This window comes from Typopeltis vanoorti, chromosome 10 (assembly GCF_054136105.1).
Source record: "Typopeltis vanoorti isolate ZY-2024b chromosome 10, IOZ_Tvanoo_1.0, whole genome shotgun sequence".
Taxonomy (NCBI): Eukaryota; Metazoa; Arthropoda; class Arachnida; order Uropygi; family Thelyphonidae; genus Typopeltis; species Typopeltis vanoorti.
Window position 1 is genome coordinate 70,394,062 of NC_143558.1, and position 26,221 is coordinate 70,420,282.

The 26,221-nt window shown below is 32.8% G+C and overlaps 1 protein-coding gene across 1 annotated transcript; it reads right to left on the reverse strand.

The window, feature by feature from the left end:
- Positions 1-3,887: 3,887 nt before the first annotated feature.
- LOC150102496 (sphingolipid delta(4)-desaturase DES1-like) lies at positions 3,888-25,683 on the reverse strand. Its single transcript, XM_090399603.1, has 5 exons — positions 25,602-25,683; positions 11,414-11,736; positions 7,691-7,895; positions 4,382-4,593; positions 3,888-4,040 (listed from the first exon to the last, which is right to left on the reverse strand). The coding sequence occupies exons 1-5, from the start codon at positions 25,681-25,683 to the stop codon at positions 3,888-3,890; spliced, it is 975 nt and encodes a 324-aa protein (XP_090255729.1).
- Between the last annotated feature and the right edge of the window lie 538 nt (positions 25,684-26,221).

Here is a 26,221-nt window from a genome sequence, read left to right on the forward strand (position 1 = left end):
GGTGTGCCACAGGGCTCTATTCTTGAACCACTGCTTTTAAATTTGTTCATCAATGATATAGGAAAGGATCTGAGAGGAACTGTTCATTTATTTGCTGATGATGCAAAGTTGGGCAGAGCAATAGTGAATTCACAGGATGTCAAAATTTTGCAGGATGATTTGGACAGTTTGGAAGACTGGGCTAAGGAGAATGGATGTCAATTTAATGTGGCAAAATGTAAGATTATGCATTTTATGATGAAAAGATTAGCATCAGTATACCAAATTGGTGGAACTGTACTCCAGGAGATTCACGAGGCCAGGGATTTGGGAGTGCTGGTGAATAGGGAGTTGAAGTTTAGGGGGAACATTTCAAAAGTGGCTAAATCAGCTCATCAAATCACTTGGTTACTGAAGAATACTTTCACGAGCAGAGACAAGAAAGTTCTTGTTCCTCTGTATCGAGCCTTGATAAGACCCCACTAGACTATTGTGCCCAGATTTGGGCACCAGGGTTTCTTTTTGATGGGGAGGTGGAGAGGATCCAGAGACGAGTGACCAAGATGATAGCAGGTCTATGGAATGAACCTTATGAGAACAGGTTGAAGGTTTGTGGGTTGCAGAAATTGGTTGATATGCAGAAAAAGGGTGATATGATTGAGACATTCAAATTACTGAAAGGCTTCTATGAGATTAACTCAGAGGATATTTTTGAGAACAGGACTGGTGGTGGGAGAAATAGGGCCATCCATGGAAACTGGACAAGAGTGTGGTTAGCAAGGGTGTTAGAATTGGGTTCTTTACTTGGAGAGTGATGAATGAATGGAATAAGCTGCTAGAGTCTGTTGTGGGTGCTATGACTGTGAATGAGTTCAAGGCGAAGTATGATGTTAGGGCCTCCCTCGATGAATATAAGGACTCCTTGGAGTTGCCCGTAATAATAATAATAATAATAATAATAATAATAATAATAATAATAATAATAATAACTAAACTAAATATTAGGTAACTAAACCGTATTTATTATTTGTTTGTTGCATATTAACTTAACTCGGCCGAACAATACTTAGAATTGAACAATTTCGAGATAGATTAGCATGTAAAATAATTTACATTCTAAGTCATACAATATGAGTCGCTTAAGGATCAAATCTAGATAACTGGGTGGAGAACGTCACATAACCTTCAAGGAATCCGACAAATTGATAAGGGCTTCTGATCTAAGTCCAATCCTTACCTTCGCATGGTGCACTTCTTTAATAGGTATCCACTAGACACTGAAGGAACGAGAATGAGCTGGCAATTTGGGTCGGTTTATTCGTTTAAACCACAAACAAACATGATGTGCAACATGACGAAATTTCATGTCAGCTGGTAGATCGCTTGGTTAAACAAGGTCCCCGCTATTTTCGTCAAGTAACCTGATAAAATAGCGAAAAATCAACTACTGTAACAAACTCAACGTCAGCAAAATTGAAGATAGGCTCCATCAACATAAGGAGTCTAACGGAAAAGAAGTCGAACCGGTAGAAGAGTCAGATAAGTACCACATAAACATAATTGGTGTTACTGAGACAAAGAAGACTAAAACAGTTTAGATCCTGGTAGAAATTAATAGAAGCTGTTATATTCGAAAAATAGGATCAGGGGAAGGAAGGAGTATAGATAGGATTCAGTACCAAACAAGAAGATAAACTTCTTCATTGGCAGGCAAAGTAGTTATGGAGGTAAATCTCAAAATGGGGAATCGGCATGAAATTTCGTCACTATTTACCATAAAAATATGTACAAATTGACATAAAGAGAAAACTCAAGACAAAGAAAGTCTTATTAACTATCTTTGATGTCTTCATGCCGGTTCAGGCACAAGAGTATAGGAGTTGAAATTGAAAGTGATCATCACTTAAATTTAGGCATAATAAAAATGAATATGATAATGAAAAGAAAAATATTCAAGAAAGTCTTAAAAAGAATTAAAAGTCGAATAGCTTTTTACAAGTGAGCTGTAAATTCAACTATGTGCTGAAGTTGTCAAGGATCTAAAAAAAAAAAATGGAATTCCATGGTTGGCAGAAGAGAAGCAATCCTTAAAGGACGGGAAGCATATCGGAAGTTCCTATCAAGTAAGTCAGCAGATGCCCTAAAAGGATATAAATGAAATGTAAAAGAACTCGGGTATGCATAAAAGTAGCTAAACAAATGTTATGATAAAACTCTGGAAGGAACATAGAAGGTAAATATCACCCACGAATATCACAAAATGTTCTGGAGCTGTTGAAAAAGCTTAGAAATGGAAGAAAGATTACAGTTAAATGAAACGGACATGATAAAGGTGACTTGAATATTCGGGATATGTGGAGTAATTATTTTTGAAAGACTTAAATGAAACAAGCAGTGGCAAAATAGTGGAAAATATTCAAGAGAAACACAAGTACTATATATAACAAGTAGATGTTGTAGTTCTCATCTATAAAAGGAGGAAAAAAGAATGTCAGAATTTAAGAAAATTTTCTCTATTCTATCACTAATTATAAGCGGCATCTGATGAAGTGTCGATCTGATGATCTGGTGGCATCTGATGACCGACAAGTGTCGCCTTCTTGTGGTCCCTAACCCTAAAACATGTTAGGATTAATGCGAGTTCTATGGTCGATTTTCTTGAGTTTAATGGGCGAAAAACCCGAGTTTCCGGGGGAAAAAAAACCGCTTGCCCGTGCCAGAGATCGGGTGGAAGAAAGGCTTTGAAAAAATTCCTTTATCGGCGAATAGGAATGAACCTGTCTTTCTTTGGCCTAGTGTCAGGGAGGCAAACGCCACTTCCATTGAACTACAGAGGCCTCTGCCAAAGTAAAAATATGGAAATATACAATAATAGGCAAAGTTCATGTGATTCTGAATTACCTGGATAAATTTATATAGAATAAAAGAAAAATCAGGCAAAACACCAAGCAATCAAAGCCCGTTTTGTAACCAATTTTAACTTATGGATCTGAGATCTTGGTTTGAAATAAAACTACTGATCGAAGATGACACAGATGACAGACTCAATGGCAGAACCTAATGGAGATATTAGGAAGGAACTTGGTATTGTTATCAATCCATAATGCGAGAGCTAATTCTATTGTGTTTAAGTGGCATGGTCAATTAAACAGAATGGGAGAGGAAATATTAGTAAAAAGAGGCATTTGATCCCAGGATGGTAGCAAAAAGATCCAGAAGAAGACAGGATCAACTTGAGTTGATGCATCAGAAGTACCCGAGAAGACAGAAATATATCTAACAAGTAATAGACTAATTTGGAGAAAAATTATTGACAGGAGATTAATATTAAAAAACTTAATTGTGTAATACTGACAGTATTCTGTATATCCCTTGAGGATACGTAGTACGAAATTGATAGCGTGCTCCGATCAAAGTACGAAGTTTTTTTGATAAATAATTTATTCACATTATTATTATTATTATTGTTTTTGTTCTATATATATATATATATATATATATATATCAATTATATGAAACAAGATCAAATAAAACATTGTACTTGCGACACGCGTATTGTATCACGTTCAGTGATAACTTTATATAATTTTTAGAATTGTCGGTTAGTTTCCTAGTTTTTGTTACATTTTATTGCTTATCAGTGTATCCTTTGAAAATGCTGACAGATCTTTGTCAGTGAAACGTCGGATATTAAACTATTATTTACTTGACTAACATACAGAATTAAGTCTTTAATTTATTAATACTAGTGATCATGAAAAAAGTCATAATATATGAAACAAGATTTTATTATTCGTATTAGTTTCAAAATTTTATGTATTAATATTTTGTTGCGTTATGGAATTCAGTAGTGACTGCATTATGACAATTAATAGAAAACTACATCAAAAGAAATACAAGTATCACAATTAATCTACGTCCTTTCTCATTTTATCTATCCCCGCTCTTTTAATTCTGGCATAAGGTCCTAAAGCCGGATCTGTAATAAAGTCATACATTACTTTAATCCAGGAATTATGTTGGGGAAGGTCGTCATAATATTCTTTTGCAATCTTTTTCACCTACAATGAAAACAAATAAAACAAATTATTGTAGCACATCTATATAATTATATTGTGTTTAATTAAAAAATGAAAAATTATCAAAAATCTATAATGCATCATGTAGAATAATCCTGCGCTTGAAAGTAATTGAAAGCATTGGCATCGGTTAATAAATAATTATAAATTTATTAAATGGGGGAAAAGGCGAAAAAGCACGTAAAGCGTTATCTCTAAAACATGTCCCCATCGCTATGTTGATATACTGTATTTATTAGTGCAAAACTCAGTTTTCTTAATTGTTTAATTGCATTTTTAAAAAGCCGATTATTATTATATAGGTATAATTGAAACGCTTTTACCTCTGGTAAGAGAGATCCAGGAATGCTTGGAAAGTCGTGATGCTCCATATGATAGCCAACGTTGAAGGATATCCAGTTAAATGGGCCATAGTAGGAATACGTGTCAAATCCACGCTTCAGCATGTAATGCTCGGCGATGAAATGTGCACCCATTGGATGTAAACCCATTGTTAATATACTACTTCCAATCATGTAGACAATAACCTTAAATCCTAAGAAATCGTGAAAACATCAGTTATAATTAAAAGTTAAAAAGGAAACAGAAAGTGTAGACATAGACAATAAAATTGGTATTGGTCTTAACAAAATTGATGTTTTCCTAGTGAAAGTGCGAGCTTAGTTACGATGTTAAGTATTCCTGGATGTACTTTGGGAGGGTAAAGAAAAATAACAAAACTCGGTGTCGAGAAAATAGTTTTTTCTCATACCACGTAAGTGAAGAAAGGTCTATTACCAATCTCTACGACTAACCTCTCACTGACAATAATTTACTATGAACCCCGTGTTGCAACGTCAATCATAAAAGTGACGATGAACACGCTTTTACACCGAACAAACTACCCTTCATGTTACTGAAATCGAGGACGAGATAATTGCTTACGTTAATACGCTTTTGACTTTGAAAATGGGATAAAATATTTGACTCATTTAATACAATATAATATTTATACCGAATCTCACAGTTGTCAATTTATTAGTTTGAATGTTATCAAAAGGGGGGGGTTATATTTACGGCGGCTATTACTGAAGCATTGAGCTTTAATTTAATCAGAAAATTGCATTAGTACGACGGATGGACCAATGGTTAGATAAACCTGGAGTACTGCATCATCAAATATATTTGATATACAGACGTACAGATGTACGAGGGAGGCTTACTATAGCCTCCCTCGATGGGGCTTGACTCCAGGAAGTGTTTGTATAATAATAATAATAATAATAATAATAATAATAATAATAATAATAAGGAAATAATGCGATTTTTCGTACATTAGCATTGTTTAGTTCAGATGCTTTAGTGTTAGGGTTCCATTAACCTTCCAAGGCATCTGGAAACAAAACACCAGCAGTATTCAAAACACGTCAACTGTTTTTTGTTTTTTTGTTTTTTAGAGGGGAAAAAAAAACTTCAAATCTCGGAAAACACTCATACGGTATGCTCTTATGGGTAATTTGTAATTGATATTTTATATCATTCTATGCTACTTCATAGTTATCATCAAGATTTGCGTGCATTTAGTGAGTACATTTTTTTATTATTATTCTTAAACTGATTTTTTTGAACTGTGGAACTGTTGTGATATTATGTATTATACATATTCTTGATTAAAATGTTTTTCACGTAGCTGCCCACTGTCATAATTTCCTTTTCGGTAATTTTTTGAATAAAATGTTTCATAGGGGTTCCGAGAAAAGAAACATTTTGATGTAGGGTTACGCAGTCTTAAAAGTTTAAAAAACACTGCTCAGGAACCCGATTATCTTAGCTTGCCCGTGGAAGTACATGTGCAATTGATTTACGTTTCGTTGGTGGGATTTTCATTAAAACAAAAAAAGAGCGTAGCATTTGGAAGGAAAATAATGATAGTAAGTTGTAAAACTCTGAAAAGTCGAGATAATCGAAATCGTGACTAGTTGCTCAAGTTTGGATTTGTTTACGGCTTTTTGCAAGTACAGTAGTATTCTGAACGTCGACACTGAGCGTTACACTTTCCAGGAATCTAAAAAATGGTTTGAGTAATATGAAACTGTTAAGTGTGAAGGATTAAAAACAGTGTTCGAAATAAAGAAATGCGAAAAATACTCAGTGGCGAATTCTCCATGCTTGTTATGCTTGCTGCGCAAGCTCATTAATTGAGAAAGAAGTAATATTTATTTGTTAATAAATGCATGCATTTATTAGGCTTTTATTTTTGTAGACAGAAGACGGTTTAAGCTTGCGCGGCAATAATTGAGCTTTGCGTTGTGTATCGAAGTCCGACGCTAGTCAAGCTACCTTGGCTTGCTCGGTTGTGGGAGCATCCAGGTCCTAGCTTCAGCACTGTGATTTCATGCGCGCGCATGGCCATTTCCGCTCCCTCCACGTCATCTCACCCTGTTGCTTAAACACGGGCCATACGCAGTCAAAGTAGCTCTAGCCAGTGAGCTTCAGCCAGCCAGCCTTTACAAGTGTGCGTTGCTTGGGAAAATTAAGTCACAACCAACTTTTTATGCCGATGTTATTGACCAGTTCATAAAGAAGAAGCGTAGGGTAGAATTTGTATTCAAGAAGCTAAATTGAAAAAGATAGAATATCATTTGTAAAATAAATGTTGTATTTGTATGAATAAATGTACATAAATTTCTAAATACAGTACATAGTTTTAAATGGTCAGTAATTTATTATTCCGCTAATCAAACTTCAATCACACCTCTCATTCCCTGAATGATAACAAGAGCAAGCGTGAATTTCAAGACCAGCATTCGCCCCTGAAAATACTTTAATAATGGTAGTGTTTTTTTTTTTTTTTATCTGAATAGTATTATATGCTTCCAGTTGGTAAATAGCCATTTCGCAAATCCTTGAAAATCCAGTGACTACCACCCTCCATCAGTTTAACGAAGAAGGCCATGTTTGTGGTGTCTATTAATAACTACTGTATTTCTTTATTCATCAACTGGATGAAACATATTTTTGTAGTTGTTAAAAATTAAGCTCATTACTACGAGACCAGAGTCGACTAATTTTTATTTTTATTTTTTTAATTAAATGTGAGTCTCGGCCACGAAAGGTTGAATGCCCATAGTACATCGGTAGGCTAAGGGTTAGATAATCCAGAAACCCTGTTCTAGAGATTAAGAGCTATCAGAAGTCTTCAAGTGCAAAGTGGTAGTCTCAAGCTGTACGTGGAACAGCGGTAGGATTCGAACCATTCTAAGTGCTGATTGATATGAGTAGTATTCGCAACAGATAAATCTTTCAAATGTTATAATTAAAAGACAGCAAATGAGGCGCCAATCTCAATCTATAACAAGCACTCGACAATACTTTAGTCACCTCCCTGCATAAGTACCTGAAATAATTAATGAAAGCAAATTATACTAATCACGCTTACAACACATCTTCACTCCCAGACTTCAGATGCCACTTTTTAAGTATGCAAAATTTCTTAAAGAAGAGTTTTCTACTTTACATAAATTCTTGGCAGACTTCTACAATATACTTAATTACAATCCTATCCATTTAGACTTTTCTTGACTTACTAATTAAAATCCACGGTTTCAAATATATTACAACGGATAAAGTAAGTTTAAATAATTTATACTTACCGCAAAAGTAAAAAACGCAAGTATCAAATAATATTTGTACTATGATATTAATTGCTTCCAGTTGAGTGATAGGTTTCGGATTTACGGCCAAAGGCCTCAATGCGTAAAACAGTGGCTGCAGAAACATCCACAGTAATTTGGTAGAGGTTCTAGAAAAAAGCTGTGCTTCTAGCTCGGATGGAACATCCGTGTCCAGTTTCTCTCCCTGTAAAAGATAAAAGCAATATCTCAAATAAGTAAATCTGCAAAAAGGCAGGGTCGATAACTCCTCCCTAGGAAATGCTATAATTCCTAATTATTCACAACATAAAATGCTTAACTATATTTCAACTTTTGTAATAGATTTAAAAATGCGTAAAAAATATCATGCGTAAAATATATAGGTATAGATAACAAAGCTGTGGATATAGTGTACTATTTCCGAAGCTCTCGCGTGGCGTATTTCTTATGCGACTAGTATTAGCACATTTTATCGGTATATTTCAATTAGTGCCTATTCTGTAATAAGTAGAACTTGAAAGATCTATCTTGGCATGTTTTTAAAATTCAATGGTTCTTGGTGTTCTTTCCAATACAGCTTATATGAATCAAGTTCTCATAAGAGAAACCGGGTTGCACTAGAAAACCGTGCATATTCCTTCATTTTTACATAAAAATGATATCGAAAAACGCAATCAAATGCCTCTCCTTTTAGTTTAGATTTACATATTATTTCAATCCAAATACGCGACTTTTTTAGGGAGGTGCGATTTTTAGCGAAACCTTGAAAGTAACTTAAATATCAGCAAAATTGTATTTAGTACAGACGGATGAATATCGATATTATTTAAAACAAATCAATGCACGCGCTGCAGCCATATCCACATTTTTCCTTTATATTTATGACTAGTCCAGATAGCTGATGATAACGAGAGGAGATGAATCCCGTATCCATTCAGTACTCCAATCCTTATTTATCAATGATGAAACCTTCCACCATGAATAAAGGTGTTGTTAACAGTGGCTTTCATATGAACTGTTTATCTATAAATCTTTTTAATAGTTTTGAAGTGGTATAGCAACTGACGGATAATCCCCGCAGTGTGAAGGGAGGCTGCAAGCTTAACAGGCCTAATGAAAGCACTGAGGGAAATCTTGTGAAAACTATAAAGAGGAACAATTCTCAAGGAACGGATCGAACGTTAGTTGTGGAGGGAATGTTAAAAATCGGAGTTACGCTATTCTACAATCCTATCCGACATTACTGAAAAATAATTGAGTTAATTACTTTATTATGAATATTCTCTTTGCGAATTTTGGCAACGCCATATAGTCAAGATATCTTCGGAGAATTCGCTTGAAGAGTGTGCAGGTTTTGAGACGATTTATCATACGGCTCTGATAAGTAGCGATGTTTTTTCAAGACGTATGTCTTGAAAAAACATCGTATGTCTCATTATTTAATAATCCCTAAGAGTACTGATATACCCTTCTGTGTCTAAGATCACTGTTGCATCAAATGTGTAATCTCGAAATACTTCAGGGCTTTTCGTTCTAAATAATAGAAATTATCATTTGAACACTTTGCAATTTATTTTAAGTGTGAATCGTCTATGAAAGTCTGTTGCAAACCCAGAACACATTAGCACGATAGGGGGGCCAGAGGTTATATAATCCAGAAACCGTGCTCTAGTGACCAATGATTACCAATAAGCAGGGTGGCGATCTCACACCGACCGATGGCGTTCATTTTCCGCGTAAAGCATTTACAAACAGACGTGACCATCATGGAATTCAAACCCTGTTAGCTGGGGAGCAGAAACGATATTCACTCAGATCATCAGGTCGACGAAATTATAGTGATAAAATCGTCGTATATGAATAAAAAAATAAATAGGTACAGACATATTTTTGGCGATTACTTATACCATGCAAAATTTAGTGATATCAATTCCATCACTATGAAAATTTTCAGTTGGGAAAATATGCATATTCGTGCAGCAATTTTTTCTGAAAATTAAATTTAGAAAAGACTAAGTGAGCAAATAAATGAATGTATACATTCCGATGCTTCTTTTGAAATGTTTTGGGCAATTGTAATTTGACACAGCGAGAAGTCACATCGTATATGTTCCGGGAAATCAGTTATATAATGTACAGTACATTAAAGGTGAGTTAAAGTTATCTTGTTGGAAGTGGACTTCACAAAACGAATAAACATCTATCATGAGAGACGATTCCCTTTTTCTTCTTCTACAGCAGTGGTCTCTAAACTTTTCTCAGTGAGGGCCGCATTGGGTACTTTAGCACTTCAGCGGGCCGTAGTGAGATTAAATTATCGTACATTAATGACAACGAACACTATCAGCAAATTTTTGTTAGTCGTTAGTTTTTCAACCGAATATACACCGACAATTTACATGTAACTTTTTTTATAATTTCGTATAACTTCGAGTTTTTTGTCAATGAATACAGATCGGGAAATTTTGTTTTTATTTCTTTATTTGCTCGTTAGTTCACTTTAACCGTGTTTTTACCGACTTTTTTAAATGTTCTTATTTCGTGCGACATAAATTTTTTTGTTGATAAAAAAGTTTATTCGGATGTAACTTTTTTTATTTCGTTTTGAATTCTTTTAATTTTTTTTTCTTCGTTAGTCCATTTTAACCGACCTTTTACAGTCAGAAAGACCGTAACTTGTATTACGGTTACTTTTTGCTATTCGAGAATATATTATGAATGAATTTTAATTAATGCATTTGAAATCTATCAACACCCAGTGTTTTTTTTTTTTTTGCGGATTCTTATTGAAAAATTAGTCCAATTAGCGGGCCGGATAAAATCATATCGCGGACCGCATCTGATCCGCGGGCCGTAGTTTGGAGACCACTGTTCTACAGCAATGTTTCCTTTAGAAATTATAGAACAAAATGATTATGTAAAATTGAATAACATATTCCCAATTTTCAGCCAAGCTATTATTCTTGAAAAATAATTAATGTCTGTGACTTACGCAGATTGGCTACCCACCAGTTTCAATTTGAGGAATAAAAGGCGTTAGCGGATTTTTTGTACCCCACCTTTCCATTAAATAGTAAATTACACGATAACCACAGTAATTAACTTTAATGAACTATAGGTACAAATATTATTAATATTAATTTCTAGCACGCGGCAACAATTTTTAATTGGTAATCCATCGACTGTTATGTACTTTGTATTCCATTCCTTTGAATTGCTTGTTGTCTACACTGATGATGCACTGTTAATTTCAGTACGAGATATTTGTACCTTTATTTCATTAAAGTTAATTACTGTGGTTATCGTGTAATTTATTATTTATAGTTATGCCACAGGTACCTTTAAAGATTAGACGTACCTTTCCATTGTTCTTTAATAACGTTTATTTTGCGTAAGATGTGCAGCCGATTGAGAGACCAAGAGTGCTCTAGGAAAATATACCCGAGATTAAACATTCCTCGGATCCGAATAGTTCCCGGTGAACAAAGTGGATCCATATGTACTGATAAATAATAGGTTAGAGCAGTGATGTATACTGCTTTAGCCTATATATATAATCTTTATAACGCAGTATCGTTTTCTTTCATAAGTAAATTTCATTCCACTCCCTGAAAGAATTTGACAAAAAAGACAGACAGTTGACATTCATGAAAGAGACAAAAGATTGTAAATTTTTATTTATAAAATAATACTTTTAACGTTACATTGTTCAGTAATACTTACTAGATATCTATGATGATCGACATGATATTTCTTGAATGCGATAGACATTGGGACCCCAAGTGGTAAGTTTGCAAATATTCCAAAAATTCTGTTTCTAAAAGGATGAGCGTTACCGAATGCAACATTATGAGAAATATCATGAATTGCAAGAACTAATGAATGATTTATTATACCGCCAAAGCAGTACGCTAAAAAGAAGAGTACGATCGACGAAGCATTACGCAGCATCCAAAAGCTGAATATTTGAATTAAAACCAGGCTGGAAACAACGTACTTGAATTTCGGATCGCTTCTCATGAGATTCTTGATTTCGGGATATTTTTCTGAAAATGAATAACAAAGATTTATTACTAACTGGTTGAAATTATTTTTATTAACAATATACTGTTCCAATTAATTACTATAATTACTATTTGGAAGTTTACACAATATGTTCCAATTCAAATATTCCTTACTGTTTGAGAGAAGTAAAATAAACGTATCATGAACATAAATTTGCCTAATGTTAACTTGCTGTCCATTAACATCGGAATAGCTTCGAAATATTGAATGGTATTTCCATATAGAAATGACATTTCTAAAATTTGAGAGTTTAACGATGTGACATTTGATGAAATTAATTTTTATTTAAAAGGAACTTTTAATAACAGTTCTTTTCATTAATGTTATTCACATACAAAAATTATATTCAGAATAAATTTGGTTTCCTATTTAGTCGTCGACAATTTCGGATATATCTCCTTCACAGCTATATTAGGCTCTTTTCTGGCATTTCATTGGGCTTGCTGAGTTTGATTCACATTCGCACTAGTGCATTCAGTGCGAGTGTGAATCAACCCAAGCATTCCTGTTTCTATTTCCTCGTGCATAATAAATAGTAAATGAGCATCATCATCATCATCATCACTCGATATGATACCATTCACTGCTTTGTCTATTGAAATTTCGGAGTTTTTACAAAGTCATGTTTGAACTTCTTTTTCAGCGAGCTGAACCTCTAAAGTTTCTTGCTGCATGTACCAACTTCTTCCATTCCTTTCTGTTTTGAGCTCTTTCATTCCAGTCCTGGATTCCCATCTCAGCTAAATCTTTTTTTTTTTTTAATATTATTCTCGCAAAGCATCTGCAGTCTGCTTCTGGGTCCCTTTCCATCAGGCTTCATCTTGAATGCTTGTTTAGCCATTCTCTCCTAATCCATTCTTTCCACATGTGGAAGCCATCTCAATCTGCTTGCTCGAATCTCAACTAGAAGTGGGGGAATCTATAGAATTCACATAGTTCTTGATTATGCCTTCTTCTCTTTCACCTGTTGTGTTATCTCCTACAGGTCCATAGACTTTTCTGAGGATTTTATTTCCAAAGATCTGCAACGCTCTTGCATCGTGGTCAGTTATGCTTCAAGTTTCTGCTCTATATAAAACCCTAAGTCTAATGATTGTCTTGTATATGTCTGTTTTAACTCTGCTTGATAGACTTCTGGAAGATAATAAACGATGTAATGAATGATAAGCTTTATAATAGGCATGTATTCTAACTTTATTTCGGTACTAATTTTATTTTCTCGAGTAATCAATGTTCCAAGATATTTCAAGTTGAACTTTTAAATTTCAGGTTATCAATGATAAACTGGTCATTTCCCCTCTTGATTGTGATTTCTGCATACATTTAAATATTCAGTTTTATCCTGGTTGATTTGTAATATTAGTTTTTCAGCAGCAGTTTTGATTTTTCTAAATGTGTTCTAGTGTCTTCAGCATTTTCTCAAACAAGTATATCATCTGCATATACTAATATTACTGTTCTGTTCTGTTATGTTACCTTTTACAATTTCTAGAATACATTTTTCTAAGGTTAAAAAGGATGGGCGAAAGGGCATCTCTTTGCTTCAATTCTGTCTTAATATCAAAAGGTTCAGATCTAATTCCCTTAGTTAATACTTTGCTTCGACTGGCAGTGGTGCACATTTTGATTAAATGTATTATCTTCTGAGGTATTCTTAGTTCATCTAATATTCCCCAAAGGCCTTCTCTATGAATGCTATCATATGCGTTTCTAAAGTCTACAAATAAAATATGAAGCTGTAGATTATATTTCCATTTTCTTTCTAGTATCTATTTAATTGTAAACATTTGGTCAACTGTCGATTTATTTATTCGGAATCCTGCTTGATATTCACCAATATTTCCTTCGGCATAAGGTAAGATTCTTTTCAGCATAATATTAGATAAAACTTTGTAGTCTGCTGACAACGGCGATATCACCCTGTAATTTTCACATTCATTTTTGTTTCCCTTTTTATGGAATGATTAGCCATTCTTTCAATTTTGTGGATATCTTTAAATTTATTAGTTTATGTATATGAGTGATTAATTCACTATCCCTATATTTAATGAGTTCGGATACTCTTCCACCAGCACCTGGTGCTTTATTGTCTTTGAGCTGCTTTATACTTTTCTCTATTCAGCTAGAGAATGTTTAAATATTTCTGTGTGAAAAGTATCAGAAGTATTCTGTTTGAAAGACTCAGCGGGTTCATCACGATTTAGGAGTTTGTTAAAGTACTCTCTCTACCTATTTGCTATTTCATCTCTAGTGGTTAGTATTTTTCCATTGCTAATGCCGATTACTGTTGTTTTCACATATGGGCATGTTTTTTGGTTTTTGATTTCATGAAAAAAATTTCTAGGATTATTTACTGTAAAGTATTTCTGGGTTTCTTCAATCTGTTCACGTAAATTTTTTTTTTCTGCTGTCTTATTATTTTATTGGCTTCCTTGCTGCTATCTTTTGTATTTCTGAGAGCCATGAATATCAGTTGAGTTATTAAGCCAAATGCTTCTATCTTTTTTTTTCTTTCTTTTTTGTTACTGCCAGTTCACATTCTTCGTTGAACCGTGTGTGAACAGCAGAGTCAAATAATTAGACCTTTTCTAATTCTCATTTTCTCTTCTATCAAATGATGACCGATGCCATTTGGATAACAATTGCGATCAGTGGAACTCCAGTCTCCTTTTATTTTCGAGAAATGTTTTTAAAACGGATTCACAGAAGGTCCATTGATAGAGACGCTGCTCTCTGGTTGAAGATAAAAAAAAAATTAGGACTGAATCCCGACTCGGACGTGAAGAATCATTATAAGATCTTTCTAAGAATTAGTTCTTATACTTAGAGGAGTGTGTTTTTTTCGCTCTTGCAAAATACTGGAAAATACGTACACATTTAAACTTATGTGTATAAGTTTACTCTATGGGCATAGAATAAATAACTGTCATATTTGACAACAGTTAGGTTTCTAAAATCCAAGTTTACGTTAGCATAACAGAACTTAGGTGTAATAAATAAATGTAAATAGAATGTGACTGGACCAGATCGAGCCTAATTATAATGCTCCAGAGTTTCAATGAATTCACTAAAGAATTGATTTTGCAACTGTACTCTGCCAGATCATACATGGAAATCTGAATGGGACTCGACTAAAGATAACACTTGCTGCTTAATTGGATGTACACGTCTTTTCAAATGACTCTAATTTCATTGTTCTTGTTCTTCCTCCCTTGATTTTTCATCGGTAATTCTCAACACTTGAATTAAAGACAACAACATAAATTTTCAAACCTCTTCAAATTAACTTTAAAAATTAAAATAAAATTAAAAATCAAATCAAATCAATCAATAAAAACAATCAAATCAAAATCAAATATACAAGGGCTGATTTTCAACCCCTGTTATTGGATACTCTATCACGAATTTCATTTGTTCTAATTAAGTGCTTCACAATTTTTAATGACGGACATAATAGAATTTAATAGGTGCTTTTAAAGTCATTTTGAAAAATGCACTTTGTATATTTTGAAAGTGGGCTTATACTCGTGTTATCTTTTTTTTCTTATTAATATTTAGCCTCCATAGCTTAGTCGGTGTAGACGAAGGTCTACACCGACTAAGCTATGGAGGCTTATGGATTTCTGCAAATGGATTTGTCCAGAAAGTCGTTGTTAAGCCATGCTCTAGAACAGGGTTTCTCAAACTTTTCCTACAACGGAACACTTCAGAAATCCTAAAAGTTTAACGGAACACCTTGATTAGAGTTCTTGTATTCAATGTAAAGCAAAGCACACACAATCCCGCAGCAGGCTGTATCGCATCGCAAAAATGCGTCAGCGCACACTACAGGCGTGCCGGTAGCAGCACATCGCATTGATCTTACCTGTAACCCAGTGTCGGATTTACGTATAAGCTAAAAAAGCTACAGCTTAGGGCCTTGCAATCTGCCGGGGCCTCAAATAAAAAAACGAAAAAATATAAAAATTGATAAAAAAAATATTCGTAGAAAAATCACTCAAATGAAGTCAGACACATCACGATGATAATTTCTAACTAATTTTAAATATACAAAATATAACATTAAAATAATTTTGGCGCATTGTAAAAGTGATTGAGATATTTTGTCTTTTTTTTTTTCAAAAGCATTTATTTGAGAGTTTTTAAAATGTCGGCTAACTTCGAAGGGTATCTATCCAATAATTTTTGACCACTCTTAATCTTAAATAGTCCTTCGAAGTGGGCTTGCCCCAAGTTCATTATCTTTCGGCTTTCCCTGAGTTTAATTTTTACTTTTTATTTTCCTATTTTAATTTAAAACTTTCTGTTCTATGAGCCTTATTTGTTGTTTTTAAAACCCTTTAATTATATAATTATTTCTGTGATTTTTTTAAACGCATACTTTCTTCTTTTTTTAATAAAAATTAAAAGAAAATATATTTTCATATATTAAAAAGGCGTATATATTTTAAATTTTTCTGAGACCAGCTGATGTAATTTAAATCAGTAAGGGGCCTCCGGGTTTTGTATAGCTTAGGGCCTCAGCAAGTCTAAATCCAGCCCTGCTGTGACCGCACGTTTTCTAGAATAGATACCTCCGTACTTCTCTCGCGCTCGGAGGTGTCGACAACCGCAGGCAGCCGAGTCAATGCCAGTGCACACTGGTCTTAATAGCACAAACCACAAGCAAAGTGAGGAGTGCCGGATTTTCAAACACGTTTGTACTCGTCGCAGCATTTAAAAACATTTCCGGCTCATATTAATTTTGATAATTTTTCACGGAACACTTATTACTTTCCAAGGAACATAGTTTGGGAAACGCTGCTCTAGAATTTAACGTATTTAACCATTGTTTCAAATTATTCGTCACATATCCAATATTCTGTAATCTCTTTAATACTAGAAACAGGGCCGCATTTATACTTTTTTAGACCCGAGGCGCAACATCATTATGAGGCCCTCAAAAATTAGCATTTTTTTTTTAGTTTATTGAAAATTAAAGTCAACATTTCCATAATAACTCATTTTAATTGCACAATACATTGGTATACATATATTTGCATTTAAAAAAAAAGTATAAAAATAGATCAGTTCAAATTTCAATAAAAAAATTAATAACTAAAAGTTTTTTTCTGGCTTTTGTTTTAGCAAATATATCTATAATTTCATCATAATTGATCGAGTCCATTACATCTGATTCAATGCATAATAACGACAGGTCACTTGTTTTATTTTGGTGCAAGTTGCTTCTTAAATAATTTTTTATTCGTTTCAACACTGAAAATGAGCGTTCAGCACTTGCATTTGAAATAGGCATCGTCAAAAATATTTTTAAAATTGTCTATTCGGAAAAGTAGACCTTAACCCATCGTTTATCAATTTGTACATATTTTTAATTGAACAATTTTCTTCCTTTGTCATTATTAAAAATTGCTTAACTTCATCAGTAAATTTTTCTGGATTAATATCAGTCCCATAAGTTTGTAAAATTTTATTAATACTGGTCTTGTACTTGTCTTGATCTATATCTTCCTTCAAAAAAATGACAAACATATCTAATATATCGAAATAGCTTTTTGTTCTTTCATTAATATCCAAAATTAGTTTATCGCAAATGATATTAAAAGTGTTCACAGCAAAATTTTTCCTATGTAATATAATCTCATTGTTAGATTGTGAAACTTCGTCACTCATTTTTTTTCGTTTTTTAACTCTTTCCTTTTCATCTTTAAATTTTGTCTCATCTGTTAATAAATTCGCTTCTTCATTTAGAGCAGCAAAACTATTTCTTATATCTAAAATAAAACCAACTAAAGAGTGTAACAAATTATTAGCTAAAAAGAAATCCATATCGGGATCTTGTAGAGATTTACTAGTAGCATTTATTCGTTGTAAAATTTTGTCCCACATAACTGTTGTTTCTGGTTTGTCAAAATGTTCAGCCAATGATGAGCTCTCTAATTTAGAAATAGGTTTTTCATGAGGAGAAATGGATAGTTCAAGTAATGCGTCTTTAATTTGTTTATATCCACATTTCAAAGCCAATATAGCGTCAGCTCTTGCGGACCACCTCGTTTCACTTAAGTCTTTTAACTGTTAAAGATTTTTTTTTCTAAATGTTTAAGGAGTATACCCCATCTTCTTGTTGAAGATGAAAAGTAATTATATACATTTTGAATAAAACAAAAATATTGCACTGCTTCCGGACAAGATTCCGCGGCATAGTTGCCAATTAAATTTAAGGAATGACTAGAGCACGGTATATAATGTGCAAAGGGGCTACGTTTTTTCACCCTAGCTTGTAAACGTGTATAGATACCTTCCATATTGGCAGCGTTATCATAGCTTTGCCCTCTGCACATTTTTATATCCAAAGATAATTCTTCTATTTTTTTTAATACTACCTCTTCTAAATAGAAGGAATTGTGTTGTGTAATTCTGATGAACCCGATAAATGTTTCTCTAACGTCAGAATTTGCGGCAACATACCTAAATATCATAGATAGTTGGTCATTATGGGCAATGTCTGGCGTTGAATCGAGTATTATTGCAAAATAAGCAGCTTCCTTAATTTCTGATATTAATATTTCTCTTGTTTTTTCAGCTATTAACGCTATGAATTCATCATAAGTATGGTAAGAAAGATAATTTGATCTGCCAGAACCACAGTTGGCGTACATTTTCATGTGATGTTTTTAAAAAATCATCAAATTCACTTAAATAATGTAAACACGATAAATAATTTCCGCAAGAATCAGAAAAAATATCATTTGTATTTCCTCTAAATGCTAGCCCTAGTTTACTCAGTAACTTAATGGTGCTATTTTTTTAAAACCTCTCTCCAATAATTTTCTTCAGATTGTATTTGTTTGATCAATTCAGAGTCAATTCGACTATTTACAGAACTTGATTTTTTTTGCGATATGTGCACATCGCTCGTATATGCTCAGTAGAATGCTCGTGCTCACATAAGGTTCGTGTTATATTTCCCCGGTCATTAAAACTCTTCATTAAGCTATTATTCGACTTAGAAAACAATCTACAAGCAAAACAGTAAATTGCTTTGCTGGTTTCTTAAAAAAATTAGCCACTCTCGTTTCTCCTTTGTTCCATTCGCCTTTTTACAGTAAAAATATGATTCATTTACATTTCTGACATATATACTATTGCGTTCTGTGTATTCTTTTTTTTTAAATTTTCGATTTTAACCACATTCTGGGGCATATTTATTTATTAAAATATGCTCGATTAACTGTTCATTAATAGTAAGTGGCCACACTGCTATATCGGTAGGATAAGAGCTAGCTGGCTTGCTGGTAAGTACAGACTCCGATTGAAAATTTTCTTTAGAATCCTCTTGATTTGTTTCATTTACTTCTTTCTCTCCTATGTTTTCTACATCATTTTGATGTTCCTCATTTTCACTTTCATCTCCTCCTGATAATGATGCCAATGTTTCGTTTTCATTCCGAGAACTGAGAAGTACAACTTCAGTTCTACGAAATTCTTCATTTTCAGAACGAAAGAAAGTCAAAATTGTCCCCTTTTGGCTATTAAGCTGTTTTTCATTTTCTCTAAGTCGTTTTCTTTTACTAGCTCCGGATTCAAATTTTCATGGCATCATTATGTGAATTAATCTATCAAAAGCGAAATAAATATTTATTAAATCCAAAATAAACTATAAATAAAATAAATAATTACGTTAAAAGCTTAAAAAAATACAAAAATAGAAACACTAGTATCTTGGTTTTGTTAAAATAAACGAGTATCAGTAAAATAAGATTAATAATTAATTGAATAATATATTCTTACCTTTATATTAATATATTCTTAAAAAATGAACTGAAAAATCAATTTAATTTATAAATAATAATAAACTTGAAATTCAAATGCTCTATTTATGTGATATAGAAACTGCTCTTACCCAAATAATTAATACAAATATCAGCAGCACACAAAAAAACCTCTGTTGTCACTGGAACGTGTTTCAAAATACCTTACAAACGGCCAGGACGTCTATAGACGTCCAGCTAAATCTGGATATGATTCAACCCACCTGTTGAAAGAACCGGGATAAGAAGTGCAATTTGACCGTCATGTCCATTAGAGGGTGTGATAAACCCTCGCGCTGAAGAGAACGGTTAATCGAATTATCTCACTTTCGTAGCTGCCTCTCACTTGCCTATAACAAGAAACGCACTTCCAAGAAACGCACATTATAACGAATAGAGAAATCATGTCAGAAAAATTATTCACCAAGATTCTAATATCAACAGACATTACATTTTCTTCTAGATTAGATATCTAAAGTAACCGAACCTTTGCTACTATTTTACACTAAACTGAATGGGTATGTTCCCCAAGTGATTTACGTTTGTAACAGTTGTCTTGCGAACGATTTATGAAATAAATTCTCTGAAATATCCTCAGATTAATTAGGTCTATACCCCCCCTCCAAATAAAAAAATAAGATTATAAAACAAACGCATATGCACCTTTTCTTTGAAAATAATTCAAATCCTCTTTTTCAAGATAATTATAGATAAGTATGAAATAATTTCTAATTTTTCGATAATAAAAGTGAAATTGATTATTATAAATTAAGAAATTATTTTGGCATAAATAATGTATAAGCATGTAAACGAAATGTCAGTATTTCTGTTAGGATATCTGTAATCAACAATCGAAAAGAAAACAAGACATTCTGGATGTATTCTGCACTACAGCTTGAGGCAATTTAGAGCGACTTTAGTGTTCTGCCCTTTCTTTCTCAATAGCTGAGAGTAATAATCCTTCAGCTTTTCCTCCAGCTAAGAGGATATTACCAAGTATTTATAAGACGTAGATTATTTCAGAAATAGCTTCCAGCAGCAGCAGAAGTAATATTTAGATTTTTTTAAAGAAAAACAAACAAAAATAATACTACTGAGCTTTCTTTTGTGTGGTATGCATATAAACAATTTTGCATGGTGAAAATATAGCATATTATTTCTAAAATTTCACATAATTTCAGCAGACAATAGAACAGCTAGTTTTAGATTGCAAATAAATAGTACAGAATTAGAAGCTTCACGGTACAATCTGATTGCCGTAGATTTTGAATACTGTCTAGAAAAGTTTACAAACCTGTAGAAATTTACAGTAGTTATGCAAATGAGTTCCAGGAGAGGATAAGGGGGGGAAGCATTAGAAAGACTTCAAAATGAGCAAAAATTTGAATCATTCCGTATATGATATTTTTCATATTATATTTTCAACATATCTACGAGGATATGCACTGGATATTATCGTAGTATGCATAATGCAAATAAATAAAAGACGAAGAATCACTGCTAAAATATCATTGGATATAAATTTTTGATACCAAAAAGACTAACAATCGGAAACCGAGTAATGCACTTTAGTATTCTAACATTTTTTTTTTATTTTGTCTTTATGAATAACAAAAACTCGTTTCTAAAACTGAAATGTGGTGATCCATATAATGCTATTTGGCTAGAAACGAAAGCAAAAGGACATATTTATTTCAATAAATATTATTTATTTAAAAATATAAATATTTGACATAATATTTTCAATAAACATTAAAGAAGTATAAACAGTTAATTTCCAAAGGGCTATTTACAAAAATATCTAATACAAAATATACAGAGATAAACAAGGCTATTTTTTACAACATTCTTATGGGACTTGACATAAGTAAAAAAAAAAATCGATGTAATGTGCTTTGGAATATTTAAGCTACAATCGAGTTTTTACAGTATTGATAAGAATAATAGTCTAAAAATCCAGGTAGTCCAGCGGAAACCATCTGTGACAAAATGAAACTAGTTTATTTATTTTAAAACACAAAAATACAAATTTATTAAGTATATCTTTATAGAGTTCATAATTAAAAGGACTCTAATAATAGATTTCTACAGATGTCTCATCTTGTTTTGGTATTATCAAGTTATTCTGAAGCATTATGAATTTTTCTATTTTATTATTATGCCGCTAATATTTCTTCAAATGCGGCACTTTTTACAACAAAACTGTTTGTTGAATATATCTGTTCGCAAATATACTCAAAATCCCTTTGACCTAATAAAAAAGAATGCTGATGAAACTTCAGCATTCTACCTGTTAAAATGCAATTACCCTCCCATCCCCGTAGTTAACGGATTATTGTAGTTATGTGCACTGTATTTCTTGGATTGACCTTTTTTTTTTTTTTTTTTTGCTGCATAATTTACTTATTGTGTGTCTTCCCAAATAAAAACGAATTTCGCATGTGCGAAAATAAATGATCAAAATGTTTGTTTGCATTGGAAATATTATGACAAACATTCATATTTTTTAAATAACATTTATTGAAATAAATGACATTTTTGCTTGCTTTCCTTGCAAAATAAGATTGTGGGTCGCACATTTCAATTTTAGGAACGATTTTTTTAATTTTTTTTATGAACAACAAATGGTGTTAAACTGCATTACTAGGGGTTTCCGATTGTGAGTCTATTTAATTTATATCCAATAGTATTTTATCAGGGATTCTACACCTTTTTGTCTTTTGCTTAAAACTGCAACAGTACAATTACTTTGGAAAAATAACGATCTCAAACAAAAAGAAAGTGCGCACATGTTATCTAGCAGTATTTGTGTGTGGTGATAATTTTGGAATGGGGGAGTTAGCCATTAAAGGCGAATTAATTTTGTTATGAAAATTTTGGAAATAAAATTTCATTTTGACGCATGCACCTACCATGTTTCAAAAAATAAACTGTAGGGGAAATATCGCTACTTCAAAACTGCTGCATAATATGTAAATTAGCCGAAAATATGTACATAACAGTTGACTTCATAAATGCCGTTTATTTTGATTTGTAGTGAGTGATTAGGGGGGGGGGGAGAACCAAGAAAGTTGAAATGCAAAAACCTACAGATTAAGTTATAAAAATTATGCATTATATGATATGATTCAAGATTTACGTATGATAACTAACCTTCGAACTAAGATTATGAATAAAATAGAAAACTTAATTTGGTACAGATGGAGGTTGTATTCATTTTTAGATTCGGATTTTCATGAATTTATAAAATTGTTTGACAAAAATAATTCTTCAATCGAGTTCTTGGAGGATTTTTAAATGTATTGGCGATTAAAATAATTAGCAACAAAATTCATAGTGACATTGATCTTCCAGAGTTATACAATATGAAGTGAAGAAAGTATGAAAGGATTTCTTATTTTACGCTGGCATTAAAAACTATAATTATACGATAAAAACAAGCAGCAAAATGAATATAACTCATAGGTATTTAGATGCTTGCCGTTTACCGAGCAAACGGCAAGCGTTTCTTGCTGTAGGCCACAGAACATAGCTACTACGTACGCCAGGTAATGTAGTTAGTGTTCTTTTCAGGTTGAAGGATTATCGCACTTTCTAATGCAGTGCTTCCCAAGCTTCAGGATGTCAGGGCCCCCTTTGCAAAAATTAAAATATTTCACTGCCCCCCTCGAAAAAAAATCGTAATAGAGATATATTATTATAATATTTATTGTATTTATATTCAATACAAAACATACACAGCGAATATTGCAAAAATCAAATGCATGTATTACATTTTTTGCCTCTTACCGTTTGGTTCCGAAGGCGATGCGGGCTGTTCTTGTAAAATATGAAATACTGTCCATTTTTTGAGTCTGTTTCTGCTTCTTCTGATTGTTCGCGGGAATTTTTTTTATTTTTTATCAGCCACTTATCCATCTCAGGGCTAAATTTTTTTACTTAGAATAGATCAAATAATATCACCACTTACCGATACTGGCACACCACAGACTGATAACATGAAAATAGTGAATATTACCTGAATAAGGGAATCACCGGACCAGGAACATTTTTCTCTTTTGTGACTTTTCTCCCTTTAAGGTAATTAATCCTAACGCGAAACAGACAGCAAAGGCAGGTTATTAAAACGTGCATATGATTGGTGCGGTATTAACAAAAGATCACGCAATCAAAAGATAAAAGCATAGCTGACAATTGAGTTGAAATGTTAACTCTCTTCAACCGAATTCCATATGTGAAACTGCCATAACATTCATTATATATATATATATATTACTTAGTTTTAACACTTTTACGAATTTTAACACGTTCGGTTGAATTTTATTGCTGCCTTGGGAAATCGAACTCACACACATCTAATTAATAACAATAGTTTTTAGTTAGATACTGTGTTTGCCCATGCAACATATGGTTTTGTTTCAGTCTATACAGCATAGTTTCTGTATGAGGGGTCATGTGATTCATTAATTAGTGTGTTTTTATCCCAGTTGTCTCTAATTGCACTATTTGTTGAGAAATATATTACACAGATTCACTGGCATAATAAAAGTACTTGTTTTTATTGCTTCTGCAGTACAGTGGTTGTTAGGGAGGGGTGTTGTTTACCACTGCAAGCGAGTTACTATCTCCCCACATGAACTTGTTTAAGCTTTTTTTCATGTGTGAAGTATATGCGAAACTTTTATTGGTAACAGAAAACTAGCTCGGATGACAGTGATAATATAAAACTTGTTTTGATATGTATATAAAGTCAATATCAACAGTCCCTGATTACGAACGCGTGATGAAAGGGACAGGAAGATTTGGAGCTTCCCTGGAGAGCATTCGAAGTAAATACAATTAACCACTGCTTTGAAATGAAACATATGAATAAGCAATATTTACTAATATTCATTAAGCGCCGAAATACGCAGGAAGCAAAGTTTGTGAACCAACACCAATGTGTGAATTTTTGCATTAAAATATAAAAAATAACAAAAAAGAAATAATAAATAATAAAAGTTAAATACGTTTCTTTTAAAATAAAAAAAAATCTACTTAGTCTTAAAACATTTTATATTTGTTTTCATTATTTCACGGCCCTCCCTCAACAAAACCTACGGCCCCCAAGGGGGCCGCGGCCCACAGTTTGGGAAGTGCTGTTCTAATGGACATGACGGTCAAACTACACTTCTTATCTATGTTCTTTCAGCAGGTGGACAGAATATTATTCAGGTTTGCTGGACGCGTATATACGTCCAGCAAAGAAATGGTACGCTTACATACATGAATTTTATGGAATACAGGAGTTCCTGTTAGTTTTATATTCTAAGGAAAGAACAATGTATTTCAAATGGAAGCGGGAAGCCTCACAAATTTTTCAACAGCTTCTAGTTTTTATATTATAATTTTTAATATTTAAAAATAAGTATTTTATTTTGCAACTATAACTACGCTGTTTTTTTTTATTGTTCTTTGTGAGGAGTGAGGTTTTAAAATGAGGCCCCATCTTGCGCCTAATGGTAAATGCGGCCCTGACTAGAAAACATTAAAGAGATTGCAGACGAATACTTATTCGTGTATAATCTCTTTAATGTATTCTTTATTACTATTTCTCTCTACATAATAGTATTTAGGGCGACTATCTATAAATTAGCAACTGTAATAATAATGTATCTAAAACACTGTAATAGATACAGGAATATCGATCAAACCACTGTGATAAATAATCATGTAGATCACTTATCACAACAACGACAATTTATAGAAGCTCTTCGTTTAAACGATTGTGCATTATACTGAATAAATCTGTTCTAGTATTGTACTCCATTATGATTCTCCATGTCTTTTTTGAAAAAATAATGCTTCGATTAAAGTACTTTCTACTGAAGTTTTGACTTTCAGGAATCAATCTCGATTGCAAAGTGAATCATCGTGCAAAACCACAAAAATCAACTTTCGGTATCATCTATTTCACTCATTGCGATAAAAGATAATAGAACTATATATGAAATCAAATATAACACAACAAAAAGTTCAATAATAAAATAACATACGTAGTATCTCTTTCCTTCTTGAAGTATGTGGTTGTTCAGTGTATACCCACTCGAAATCTGTTCTAGTAACTCTTGCTCCCATTGTTACCCAGCTGCGTGCAAAAGTTTTTTTTTCAAGGAAATGGTCTCGACTGATACAAATTTTAAGTGGCACTTTGCTAGGTGCGCAGGAGTAACATATGCATCTAATGTACAACACATACATACATTAGTGTATGTGTTGTGCATCAAGCGTGTGTACCCTTGAAATCACACATGCTCTCAAACATAAAAAAAAATACACGTTCTTATTCGGCTAAGAAACAATATGGGATGTAATATCCCTTAACTTAAATAAGTATTTCTTTATGTTTGAGAAATACACTTGAAAAATGTATTTTATAACTATAAATTCAATTTTTATTTTTCAAATTTTAGATTACATTTCCATCATTATATAAAATCTATCATAAAATGAAACTTGTGGTTTTCTGTTAGAGAATAGGATATTGAAAAAAATGTTTGGGGACAAATAAATATCGAGTTCATGTCTTATTTCATTTTGTGCTCTCGTATGATATCCATACGAGAGCACGTTTCTTCAGGCTTTATTTTTATCTATTTATATTAACAGCAGAGCC

What these genes read in the sequence shown, in the direction of transcription:
- LOC150102496 (XM_090399603.1), bottom strand. Translation starts at nt 25,683, where the DNA reads ATGGGAGCAAGAGTTACTAGAACAGATTTCGAGTGGGTATACACTGAA. An exon ending in TCGATCATCATAGATATCTA is followed by an intron (nt 7,896 to 11,413) that starts GTAAGTATTACT and finishes TATCTTTTACAG; the next exon opens with GGAGAGAAACTGGACACGGA. An exon ending in TTGCGTTTTTTACTTTTGCG is followed by an intron (nt 4,594 to 7,690) that starts GTAAGTATAAAT and finishes ACGATTTCTTAG; the next exon opens with GATTTAAGGTTATTGTCTAC.